General features: G+C 37.1%; 1 protein-coding gene across 3 annotated transcripts in view; it reads left to right on the top strand.

The window, feature by feature from the left end:
* The window catches only part of GRID2 (glutamate ionotropic receptor delta type subunit 2), a 742,195-nt gene that overhangs the window by 424,948 nt on the left and 303,759 nt on the right, over window positions 1–13,488 (top strand). For all 3 annotated transcript variants that reach the window (XR_012835284.1, XM_075751604.1, XM_075751605.1), the window contains exon 3: window positions 8,725–9,009. Coding sequence is in view for 2 of the 3 variants with exons in the window: in XM_075751604.1 (XP_075607719.1) it covers window positions 8,725–9,009 (285 nt within the window). In the remaining variant the exon portion in view is untranslated. The remainder of the gene's footprint in view (window positions 1–8,724; window positions 9,010–13,488) is intronic.

Genomic DNA, 13,488 nt, shown 5'->3' with positions numbered 1-13,488 from the left:
ATTACTTATCCAAAATTAGTCATGAAACAAAGTAATGGCAGAGACGGGACCAGGATATGAGCCTCAGTCCAGTGCCAAGTCCTCTAGACTTTGTTGTTTCTTGGCGTTGGAGGAGATAGGGTAAAGTCAGTGGGGGAAAAAAAATTAAAAAGAAGAGATGGAGGAGGAAACATGAAGAGAGGAGAGCAAATTGGTTTGCCTGGCTGGAGCAGATCCTAAGGAGAGAGGAACAGGCAAGGGGAGGATGAAAGCCAATGTTCTGCAATACTCAGGAGGAAAAAAAAAAATCAGATAGGAAGGTAAAATCTGAGATAGAAAGGCTGGAAGGGAAAATTGCCTGACAATCTTACTGATAGGTGGCAAGGAAAGTGTAATTTTTGTCAAATGGCATCAAATTCAATGTTTATTCTCTTAACAAGAATATTGCCCTGGCTTGTTTTGAGCAAGTCCATAAAATGAGAATTGTTGATGCTCAAGGTTTAAACAGGTTTTATTGATGTTTTTTTCCCCAATGCATGTACACAGACTTTCAGAGAACACAGAACTAGAGTAAATCCCTACAATTTTATCAGGATGTTATGTTTTGATAAAATTGTCTTTAATTTTATATTAAGCTGCTTTAAGACTCAGTCTTTTTGTTTCCATATAATTGCTGCTATGCAGCAATTGTCTGCTCTGCAGCAGGCAAGCTAGCTATTAAAAAGGGTATCAGACACTATGTGCTGCTTAACTTCTCAAACAGTGCTGGTTAGGGAAATTAAAAGATTCAGTAACAGTGCAAGGGCAAAGATGAACAAAGTTAAGGGATGGAGGAAGTTGCACTGTAGACTGAAGTAATATACGCTTCATCATTAAATAGGTAATCAAGTGTAATGTACCAATGGTTACACATGAAATTAAAAGTTTTCATTTTGCTGAATGGATGAACGGAAATTGCTCATGCAACATTTTGAGCAAGGATACTGGCAGCAGGTGAGAATTGGCTTGTGTCAGTGAGGGATCAGCACAAAAAAAGAGAGAATTTTTGAGTCATTCTTGGAATCTAGGCCTAGATTTCCTTGCATTCCTTATTTTCCAATGGGCTATGTTAACTTTGTAGATAGACATCCCTGTTGGGATGCCAGGATCTTCAACGTCAATTTTGTGATGTGTCTTTAGTCCTTTTTCCAATGAATGTCACTGCCTGGCTTTAATTGATTTAACCTCCTTCTTTGCCTGCCCCTCTTCACCCATTAGCACTCATATCGAACCTTCCTACAATATTGCCGGCTGGCACAGTCTGCTCTTTCCAGGTCTGTCAGCACTACAGCCTCTTTTTATCTCTCAACCATAGGTATCCTAAAAAGCTGTGACACTTTTTTGGGAGTAAACTCATGTTCATGTGCTAGAGGAGATGGCAGCTAAAGCCGTTCTTCAGCTGATGATTTGTGGCTGTGTAACTTCTTTAAAATGTTGGGATTTTTTAGACGTTTTTCAAAGCAATTCAGGCTTCTTTAAGGGCTAGGAGCCATCGCTCCTCTGAGACAAAGCCTGGGTGCAATTGTGGAATACCAGGTGAAACCCGATTTGAAAAATAGAAGTTGTACTGCTGTTTCTCTGCCTGGAGTGGTAATCTTGCAAGACATGTGCCCTCTGTGTGCCTCTGTAGAATTGAACAGAAGAGCTGCAGCTTGGCTTGCAGGGGAAAAAAAAAAAAAAATCTAGACTTTTGTTCAAAAAGAGAATTTGTGGAGCCTACCACTTGGTAGCCTTTGCAAGCTGTGCTTCTTTCAAGCTCTCCCATTGCATCCTGCAAGAGATTATGTCAAAATACCTTTGTGTATAAATCTTCCCTCCCTCCAAACTTGTGAGACTTGTAGTTTATTTTTTCAAGGCTTAGATGAATTATTAATTTTTAATGTGATGGATTTAACGTTACTATAATTGGCAAAGCCTGTATACAGGAAGAAATCTGATCCAGAAAAGACTCTCACAAAATGTTTTTCAATAAAATCATCTAAAAGTGGTTGTGGTGTTTTGTGCAACAGAGATGCAAATGTGCTCTCTAGTAATATTTTTTTTACTCTTGGATATCAGAAGTTTGGATTATTTTTCCACACAAAGAAATCCCAAGGCTTAGGAAGCACAGCTGTTAAGACTCAAACACAAGTTTGTTTTACAGTCAGGACAAACTAAAATCCCTTAAAGGTTAATTACAAGTGAATTTAAAATACTGTTAGCGATCCGAGTTGTGTATAATGTAGTGGAGGGGGAGATTGGCTAATGTTTACAGGGAAGATGTAAATGAAGTGGCTTTCTATAACCTTATCAAGAAAAGGAACAGTACAGACTCTGTTATCTGCACTGCAGAGAATATTCTTTAAAATCCAGTCAATAATATTTTTTCCCTCCATCTTACCCTTATTTCCTTCTGAATAGTTTTCAGGATATATTAAAAACGTGCTGTCACTCATATCACAATAATTCAGTTCTAAGTCTGGGATGAACCATTGTGTTATGAAGGAAAAATAATTTGCATGAGCAGAATTGCTATCCAAAAGTGACTAAAAAGCTTTATTGAAAATTTGAGGCTAGGCTCACTTGATCATGGGTCTTATAATCACATTTTATCCTTACTTCTTGCATCTGAGATTATGAAAACCAAACAAAGACCTATAGTTTATCTGTTTAAACTACTTGTAAGTTTTCATGGCTTTTTTCATGTGAATACATTATCTTTCTCCAACAAATTCATGAATGTTTTGGGACTGTTTTTTAAAGGTGACAAAGACCAAAAAAATTGCATTATGGTTGGCATGTCCACTTGATGAGGGAGGAGGGAGCAGAACATCTCAGTGAAATAAATCCAGACTTTAATGTTATTCCTTACCCTTTGCAACAGGGAATTTGCATGCTACAGTCCCTCAGTCTTCATCAGCATCCTGAAACTAAGAAAGGATTTGAGGAGCAGCCAGCAGCATAATATTTGCAAAGTAAATAAGAAATAATAGCTTATATTTTCAAATCTACGTAGAAGTTCTGATTGCCTAATATCCATTTATAGGTGCCCAAGTCACCTGATGTTGTATTTTGTCCCTTGAATCAGCTGCTTATCCTGATTTGGATGTGGATTAGTACAGAGTGATGGAAGGGATAATGAATTTCCAGAATGCATTAGCAAATCTGTAAATACTCTCTTCATAGCTCATGTATGGGGAAAATTTGAAGTTCTTATGGGCTAGATTTTTCTACCTGACCGGGTTGTAGGTTCCTGGCTATTATGTTGGAATGGGGAACAAATCTGAGTATCCTTCCAGGGAACCTGTGATCCTTCTGGTGGTAAATCTTACAGGCCCCGAAAGAGAGTAAGAAGATAAAAAATGTTTCTGTGGAAAGGCTGTACTCACCTTCTGCAGAAATCAGGGGAAAGATTGGCACAATTGTATAGAACTCTCGTGGTTTCAGAGTTCTTGGAGCACTTCAAAAACACAGAGCAGATGCTCAGGGAAAAAAACCTGTTTATAACCCCTTCCTCTCTATCTCAAAACAGAGATATCAGTGAAGACGGTTGTTTTCCCCCAGCTTCACATTCAGCTAAATAGCTTTGAGGCACTACTCTGTGGGTAATATGTGGAAAACATCCAGGAGCAGTGAGATTGAAATGATGCCAGCTTTGAAAAGAATGTTCAGGGGAATGACATCGGGGTGTCCAACTCAGGCCTATGGAACCAGGACTCTAGGAACAGGGTGTATATCAAATTTCTGTTCACTCAACATATACTCAAACAGCACTACAGGTCTGGAAGGAGCCTGGTAATTTCTAAATTATAGAAGATGAAAAAGGCCCTAGAATATATCTCTGATTCTTTAAAGGGATACTACCCACTTTAATAAAAAAAATAAAATTATACTGAGTTGGTCTGATTTAGTTTAATCAGCAATTTAAATGGGAGCAAAATTAGGCTGTTAGTGAAGTCTCCAGAGATCTTATACTAACTTTTTTCAATTTGGTTCATCAGTTTGTGGTGTATGTGGGTGATTTCTTTTATCAGGAAGAAAAAGGGAGAAATAAGAAAGAAAATTTTCATATTCATAGCAATTGTTAAATCTCAGTAGTCCTTTTTTTTGGTGCTGCTTATTTATTTCTGTATCTGTTTTTAAACTTACTCTTATTTATAGGTTTTTTTTTTTCTAAATTACAACAACTAGTAGTTATTTAAGGACCTACCATTGTTTCCATTTTATAGAGAATGCATTTTAAGGACGTATTTGTAACGATAGTCATTTAAATTCGGCTTTGCTGTAAGTGCTTATACAAGCTGATAGCCTAGATGTAAATTATTTATTTCGAATTGCATTGGCTATGCTCTTTATTTTAAAAAATAGCATACTGAACACAAAATTAGGTTTTTTATTTTCTTTAGATACCGTGCCAAACTAACTTAGAAGAGTTTTACTCTAAAAGATCAGGGGTTTTTGTTACTGGCGATCGGCCCACCAATGTTGGAAATTTAGTGACTTTGTATTTCAAGAAAGAGAAGATAAGCTGAAGAGTTAAATGTAATTCTGGTGCATGCCAGTGTGTGCTATATGTGCTATGTATATCTACAATGGAGAAGCATTTTAAATTATAGACACTCTTTATATTATTTCTATACAATGTATACCATTCAGTAGTCAGTTTTATTCCTTTAGCTGGTGAATATCCAGTTTTTAATAGTATCTGCTACCTGGTGGTTATGAGAGTAATTAATGTCTGGACAACTTATGTTTCAACATAACTTATGGTATGGGACAGTAATGTTTTATAAACACTATTATTAATTTTCTGTTTCTTCTTTGTTAAACTTGCAATGGAGCTGCATACAAGTCCATTTGAATTTGACATTTCTTCTGTCCTGACTGAGGATTTAAAAGACACAGCAATATTTTTCTTTCTCTATTTGATGGCAAATTAATAGTCCTTGATCATATTAGCAGTAGACTAAATATCAGCTCAGAAATACAACCTCTAAGGAGGTCGTAGTTATCGTGGTTTTACCCCAGCCGGCAGCTGAGCACCATGCAGCTGCTCATTCACTCCCCCCCCCCCATCGGGATGGGGGAGAGAATTGGAACAGTTAAAGTGAGAAAACTCGTGGGTTGAGATAAAAACAGTTTAATAGGTAAAGCAAAAGTTGTGTGCACAAGCAAAGCAAAGCAAGGAATTCATTCCCCACTTCCCATGGGCAGGCAGGTGTTCAGCCATCTCCAGGAAAGCAGGGCTCCGTCACGCGTAATGGTTACTTGGGAAGACACATGTCATTGCTCCGAACGCCGCCGCCCCTCTTCCCCTTCCCCCAAGCTCCTTATAAGCTGAGCATGACATCATATAGTATGGAATATCCCTTTGGTCAGTTTGGGTCACCTGTCCTGTCTGTGTCTCCTCCCAACTTCTTGTCCACCCCCAGCCATCCCGCTGGCAGGGCAGTGCAAGAAGCAGAAAAGGCCTTGGCCCCGTGTAAACACTGCTCAACAATAAGTCCATAGAACAAAAACATCTCTATATTATCAATGCTGTGTCCAGCACAAATCCAAAACGTATCCCCATACTAGCTACTATGAAGAAAAATCAATCCTCTCAGCTGAAACCAGGATAGTAGTAAATTAAATTACAACGGAGTTTTTAATGGCAAGATAGCATTTAAGTCCTTTAAAATATATATATACACACACATGTGTGAGAGTGTGGATTTTTTTTAATGCAGATGGGATAAGATAACTTGGATAATTCAGGCTCAAGAAGAAGGGAATGGAACCAGGATTTCAAATATGTTTGAACTAGAGCTTTTAGTCAATTGATAAGATACAGTTGAAACGTTTGGATCACTAGCAAAAGAATTTAATAGAGCTTTTGTTGGTGAAGGGGGGGAAAAAGGGTTAAGAAAACATGTATACCTCAGTCTTATGCTCTTTACCAATCAACTCTTCTGCTGGAGCCAATAGATGTTCTGCTTGGCTAAGGAATGTATGAGTATCATACATGATAGTTTGACATATCGTTTAGGCTTTAGTTTGTGTATATATATTGTAGAAATGATATTATTATTCAAAGAATAATCCAGTCAGACTGACTCAGGAGTGAACTCTGCAACTCATACACTCATTTCCTAGAAAAGCCTGTCTCTGACATACCAGCCCTTTCTCCAACAGCTAACTCTCTGTGTATTAAATAGTCTCTAAATGTACAGGAATAAGGTCCATTTGCAAGCATAATTAATTGCACATTGCCCCAATCCAGCATACGTGATTCTCGTAAACTTATCATGGAAGAAAAAGCCACATAGGCAACTTCAGTCCTGAGGCTATTGTAATAAATGTGGTGCAGTGTCAAGAGAGAAGATTTTAATCCTTTATTCAGTTTGTTTGCCAGTATTAGCATTCGGCCCTGTGGAGCTAAATGTTATGTGCTGTTTTCTTCCCCTTCGTGTTTCAATAACAATTTTGACAAAAAAGCATCTTTCCCACTTCATAGCATTACAGGGAGTGTACTGATTATTCTCAGTCTGAAAGTCGACCTGGAAACGTAAGCATTTTCAAGCAATTTTTGTAGTGCAGTTTGACTCTGCTATATTTTTAAAAGTCACGTTTGAGAGACTAGAGGGTCACATTACATATTTTATTTGAACAGGTGACATTAGGACCACATAGACTTAAATTTTCATTGAATTAAAAGCAGGCTTTTGAGAAATCTAACATCAATTTTATTCGTCTATCAATATCTAGCTATAAAGATATCTATTGACATATAGATAGCTACAGGTATTTATTGATGGATAGATCAGTATATCAATAAAAATAGATTGTTTCTCAAGCAGTAGCATCCTCACTGGGATATGCAACCTAGATATTGCAGTACTTGGTGCAGGAGAACCATATCAAGAAATAGATTCAGCATCTCCCTAAAAAGATAACTTGACAAGCCTTTTATCTTTGTTGAAAGTGATGATGAATGTAACAAGCAGCATAAAAGATGAATAGCTAATAAGATTGTTTTGAAATGTTCTGAATATTAGAAACTTGCGAGATACTGATAATTTTTTTGTCCAGTTACCAATGATAGTTGTTACTTTTCTGAAAAAGGATACTTATGGTTATTGAAAACGTATTACCTTTACTCAGAGGCCCAAAAGCTGAGCTATGTTCAGAGCATATACAGAGGGAACACCTAACCCAAAATACTTTGAAACCTATCTGCACAAAGGAATTCAGAAGTGTTCCCATCGGATGGAGCCTCAGTGGTCATCAGCATGCCATGGGAATCCACCATGGCATGTTCCAGATCTCTCTATCTTAGTGAGATTCTCTGGCTTTGTGGGAAGGTGGTTCTCTGTACACACGACCTCTGGTGCTGTCCTTTGGCTATGAAGTCAATCTACACATGGGTCTGAATGTGGAACTCCATTCCTCACACTGTAAATATTCCCACTGAGATCAATAAGTGTTTTTACTTATTGTAAGAGCCATATGATATGAGACAACAGGTCTGGCACTAAAATATGTTTTCGTATTTTTAGGGGAATGTATTCTTACATGTGGGTTTCTTGGTTTTGCCTGCACCTGTTGTGTGTGCAGAATATTCCTGCAAAATAAGTAATTGCACAGTTTAGTATTAGATATTCATATGTAAATATACATTACTCTTTACCATCTCATTACTTAATTTACATGAGTAAATGCAGGTTAACTGCACGTGTAGCTTTGCCAGTGGCAAATTGAGTATTTCAAAATTTAGCCTTGGGTGTACTTTGGGGAATTATGCTACAAGCCCATTCTTCATTCAAGCTCTCAAGTCTGTTAGAAACCCAATATAAACACTTGACTCTGCTTTATTTCACAGGCTAATCTTTCAGAATTACAGACCCTAATCATTATTAATTCTTGATATTTATTTATTGCATTAACATTAATCATGATAAACACCTTTGGTATTAATGCAGATGTCATTGGTATTGTACTTCAGACTGTCTGCTGTAACTCAGCCCTCGTTAACAGGACCATTAGTTACAAGGTTTTTTTGGGTTTGGTTTTTTTTTGCATAAACAACTCCATGTCTTTCTTATAGAAGTGAAGAGAGTAAATATATATAAACTGTTTAGTGAATTTTGAAAACATTTTGCTATTCGTAATACTAGCTTTTTTGTTTTTCTTAAAAAGAAAGAAGAAAGAAATAAAAGAATAAGTTACAGAAGATTATTGCATATATCTCTTAAAACCCAAAAGCAACTCAGTTTTTGCTTGGACAAGTTAATGTATGTAGTAGTATTCAGTTGTCTTCAAAAGTTGACAGCAAGCCTGAGCTGTTATTTCTTCAAGTTTTCTCTGTATAATGCAAAAATTCTATTCATGGAGCTGTTGTGCTAGACTTTGAAGAGTACTTATCTCCTTGGGTGGTCATGTTAATTCGGTGGCTGGAATCAGTTCTTAATGTTCCTCAGAAGGCCCAAGGGCGGGTCTCATTTTCGAGGGATAATTCATTTCTGGGCAAGGTGGACAGGGCAGTCTTTCAGCTTTTACCACAAGACAGCTCAAAGTGAATAGAGAAGCTTCATGATTTTAATGAATTTTAGGTCTGAATTACTCAATGTGCAAAATTTTATCTATATTTCACTTGATTGACCCTGTTGCATTTCAATTCCCAGTGTCTGCGTTTCAACAGCAAAATAGGCCCACTCTCATCTCAAATATTGCTGTGTTTTCTTACAGCCTGTGACCTGATGAACCAAGGCATCCTGGCCCTTGTCAGCTCCATTGGCTGCACGTCAGCAGGATCCCTGCAGTCGCTGGCAGATGCCATGCACATCCCTCACCTCTTCATCCAGCGCTCAACGGCAGGAACGCCAAGGAGCGGCTGCGGGCTCACCAGGAGCAACCGCAACGATGACTATACGCTCTCTGTCCGCCCCCCTGTCTACTTAAATGATGTCATCTTGAGGGTGGTCACAGAATACGCCTGGCAGAAATTCATTATTTTTTATGATAACGACTACGGTAAGTATTTTTTTAGCAGGGTTATTTTTGTCAAATCCATAATTCTGTTGAAAGGGTCACATTACATCTTCATAGTCTTCCAATAGATTATGTTTTGCTTGTGAACATTTATGGTTCTGTCAGCATTTCACAGCACTTCAGAGAAATCTATTTCTAAAATCCATCAATGTTTACAAGTTTATTTGATAATGTCTTTGTTAGGGTTAGCTGATAAATGGAGAACTTACCTGACTTCTTATTCTGCCAGTGTTTATAAAGCATTAAAGTTTTTAGCAAGTTCTCTTGTTTTTTTACTGTAGAAATATAAGGTTATCACTCAAGAGGCAACATGTAAGATTTTACATTCTGTAGAATTGTTTATTGTGTGGTGAATCTCTCCTGTTTGTTGGCATATATTTGATGGCCAGAAGCTGAAGCAGTGGTGAATGTAGGTCAGAGGTCTCAGCAAGAATGAGCTGCTATTCATAAATGTAAAACTTGTAGAGAGAACTTCTGTAGAGTGAAGAACTTGAGGAGGAGGGCCTGAAGAAGACAATGTTCCCTCTTTTTTGAGTTCATTCAGTGTTCCTGAAAGGTGCTGAAATGATAGTGTTTGTGTGATACAGCAAGTGCGACACAGACGGCAGCATCACAAGACCTCACTATCCAGCTAGGTGACTCAGCCAAGTTCGGTACAGATATTTTCTACAGCTGAGACGAGAGCTGGACAGATTTCTCTAGTATAGGTGCATTAGCTAACTAATTTTATGATCTTTTTTCTATGGAAAATTGCTTTGAAACCAGACCTGTTTTCTTCAGGTGCATTCATTATTCATAAGTAATCATGACTGGTTTGGATGAACATTTTAAAACTTATTTTCAAAGTTAAATCTTTAAGTTATGGAAAAATGCTCACTTCAGCAATTTGCTGTGCATAATATCTGGTTCATTCAGGTCAGGTATTATTGATTTTTGTTCCCTGGCTACATAATAAATTCTTAAATTAGAACGATAGAAAATGATGAATAGGAGAATTTCTATTTATAACAAAGCAGCACCTAAAAGCACCAGCTGTAGGATAAGGAACACACACACAAAAACCCATCCAAAAAGCTTGCAGCAAAGAGTATTTTTGTTCATGTTTTATGAGTTTGTGCATTTAAGTACCAATGTACCTATGAAGATGACCATAATCTTGCTATTTAACAGATATCTTTTTGCATGTATTTTTGAGTTTAAACCCCTCAAATTTTATAATTAATATTTTTGAATAATTACATTAGTAAATACTAGTTTTAAATTATTCAAGTTACATTATTTAATTTGAGAATGCAGTTCAGATACCGTGTCATTTTGTCCTTGATTTCTGGGTAAGAATTTTATTATGCTGTGACTGATGTAACACAGATGCCTGCCTGCAAGGAATAAGTTTCAGACCAGTAGCTCGTTCAGTGAAACATCCTCCCCAGATGTGACATGCGGCAGATACTGTTTTTTCTACCAGCCTCTATGGTGTTCTGAGTTTAGTAGTCTACAAGTAATGCCATACTGACCAAGACAGATTGGTAATCTGATTCTGATCAGTGATCACTGTCACGTACATCAGGAAAAGGTGCAAAACAATATTCTGCATTTAGTAAATGCTCAGCAGTCTGTCCTCTTTAACCATTGTGAGGCTTGGGTATTTTAAGCAGGGGTTTTTGGGGGGTGGTTTGTTGTCTTTGTTTATTTTGGGTTGGGGTTTTTTTGTGTGTCTGTGTGTGCATAGTTTGGGACTAATACCATGAATAGAAAGATTTTAAATACAACCTGAGTTTTAAGTTAACCTGCAACTCTGAATAGGGCTATTATCTGTGCAAAGGTATAATGTTTCTTTAAATTATGCTAAATCCTTCATTTCAATAGCCATCATTGACTATGTCCTTCTCCACTTTTAATATGGAACAAGAAAGCAGAAGTTTCAGATCACCATCTCTTAACTCGAGGCCTCTCTTGTTATTTCCATTACCGTAAAAGTTGTTCTCTGTCTCTCCAATCCCTCTTGCTCCTACCAGAATGTCTTTCTTATTCCTCACTACCCTGTTTCAGGTGAAATCATTAGGCTTGACACAGTATTTTGCCTGTTCTTGATTCTCTTAGCCAGTTTTTGATCTATGGCAGTAGTTTTCCTTGTACCCATGATGACATTATTTTCTTAGCAGTCTCTAGAGAGCAATCTTGCCAGGAGATTATAAATCTTAACAACTTAAGTCACTTTCTCCCCTTTTCCTGCTATTTTATTGGTATAGTCAAAGCATTTCCAGTATGTTAGCAGTGCACGTTTTCTCTTCCCAGGTTCTGTATTGACCAAAGAGGGGCTTGCACAGAGGGAAGGGGTGGAAAAATTCAGGGTGTGAAAAAAGGAGCTGGGATCACTTGTTAATGAATTAGAGTGGAAAAGTCTGAACTCAGTATTCACCCTGTTTTAAGCAAGAGGCTGGACTAGTGACCTCCTGAAGTCCTGTCCAACTCTATTCTATGATTCTGTGATGTTTAAGAAAGCTGTTCATTTAGATGGCTCTACAGATATGAAATACGTTAAAGAAAAATAAAATAACAACAGTATCAGTCTGGGTTTAATAGAAGAGAGTTAGCCCAAGAACCCTTTCTAGAGCTTGAGGAAGAGAATGTTACCATTAGCATCTGTGCCTGTTTTAGAAAGAAATCGAGACTGGGCATATAGACATGGGGTGAAAGCCCAGGCATGAGCCATCCTGTTGGTCCAAGTGTCAGTGCAGCTAAGGTTGGTTGCAATACCCTCTGGAAGATCCCAGTCCCATTCCTCAGCTTGCCTGAGAGGATCTGCTGCACTGTGAGATTTATTTCTTTTCTCAGCTCATACAAACCTAAAATCAAATTCTGGTAGGAAGCTTTGCTCAGTTTAACTAACTGGCTGCAGCAGTTTAATATTAGACATTTTAATGTAACTTTTAGTAGTAAACATTAAAGTAGGTGGGAGAACAACACTTGCATTAGAGTTAAATTTATATTAGGAAGAGATTATTGGTATGTTTTGCACAGTCCTCTGCAGAACTGACACTTGTGCAAACAGACCAATATCTTGCCCTGGTGTTTTGGTTGTGTTTTTTTTTTTTTTTAATGTGGTGATCTTTCCTTATCAGGGTGTGTATCATAACATTAAGCAATGCCTCCACAGCAGTAAATGGCATTTGAGGAGTGATGGGAATATAGATTCTGTTATGTGTTAATTCCTTATTTTTTTCCCATTGTTGCCATCTTTCTGTAAGTTAGAAACATGAAAACACTGATAGACTGACTAGTTCCGGCAACCAAGAGAATTCCAATACTTTCCTTTGAGAAATTATTTTGTATAGTGATCTAATTTAATGATTTATAACTAAATACTTTAGTTGTATTACTGAGATTATTTCCAGCAATAATTTTGCTCTATGAAAGAAAATGTGCCTTTCATATTTAAAATAAATTTTCCTACAGTAAGATTGGGCTCATATCCAAAGTAAATACTGTGCTAAACCAGATCCCTGCACCTTTAAAAGAGGCTGCAACGATTTTTGTGTCAATTTATCAATAACATAGTTTTTTAATCCTATGAATTGAATTGCTTTTGATTTTTATCTTTCAGTCTATCATAGACTCCTTTTCATTATCTGAGAGTTAGAGAATTGTTTATAATTGGAAATGTGTCTTTCAGCAGGACCGAGAGTTATTTCCCATTATCCTTTTTTAAAACTCCCAAATTCTTCTTTGAGTATAAGTAGATGAGGATATTCAGTTTTAATATTTTGACACTTCTATCTAAATGCTAGAGGATTGAAGTCTACTTAAAGGTTCTTTACCAACAAAGAAAGTTAAAGTCTTTGAAGGAGGCAATTTTTTCATTAAGTCATAACCAGCTGGGTGTTGAAGTGATGTAGAAATGCATTTTTTAAATAATTGACATAAAGTTTTGAAGTGATTTTTTCCAAGTAAAATTGTAGGTAAGCTGACTATACTAACACACACAAAAAAAAGACACCTCGATAAGAACCAAAAAAGTATTTTGCTGCTGTTCACTGAGTTAAATTGAGTAAATAGTGGAAGATTTTAGTGAAGTCATAGTCTTTTGTCAGTGGTAGAGCCTTGCCAGTAACAAATGTGAGGATGAGGTGAAAGGAGAACGTTGTAACTTGAGCAGACTTAGGTGTTGTTAGTATTTCATTTCTACAATTGTATCTTTACCTTTAAAGTATAAACTCAGATAAACTTGTGAAAATCAGAATGAGATGAGTCTTCCTTTCTCTTACCCTTGCTTTCTACTGGGATGATCTAGATCAAGCTCCCAGTGAAAACAGTGCAGTCAGTCCCCTTGTATTCAGTGCGTTTTGTTCCTTGAGGTAAAACAAGATAAAAGCCTACCCAGGGCATGAAATCTGATTTTGTTTAAGAAAATTTCATATAAGGATATTAAAAGTGTTCAAGGACAATTCTGCACTTCTTCAA

This window comes from Balearica regulorum, chromosome 4, assembly GCF_011004875.1.
Source record: "Balearica regulorum gibbericeps isolate bBalReg1 chromosome 4, bBalReg1.pri, whole genome shotgun sequence".
NCBI classification, from domain to species: domain Eukaryota; kingdom Metazoa; phylum Chordata; class Aves; order Gruiformes; family Gruidae; genus Balearica; species Balearica regulorum.
This window is presented reverse-complemented; position numbering and strand designations above follow the sequence as displayed.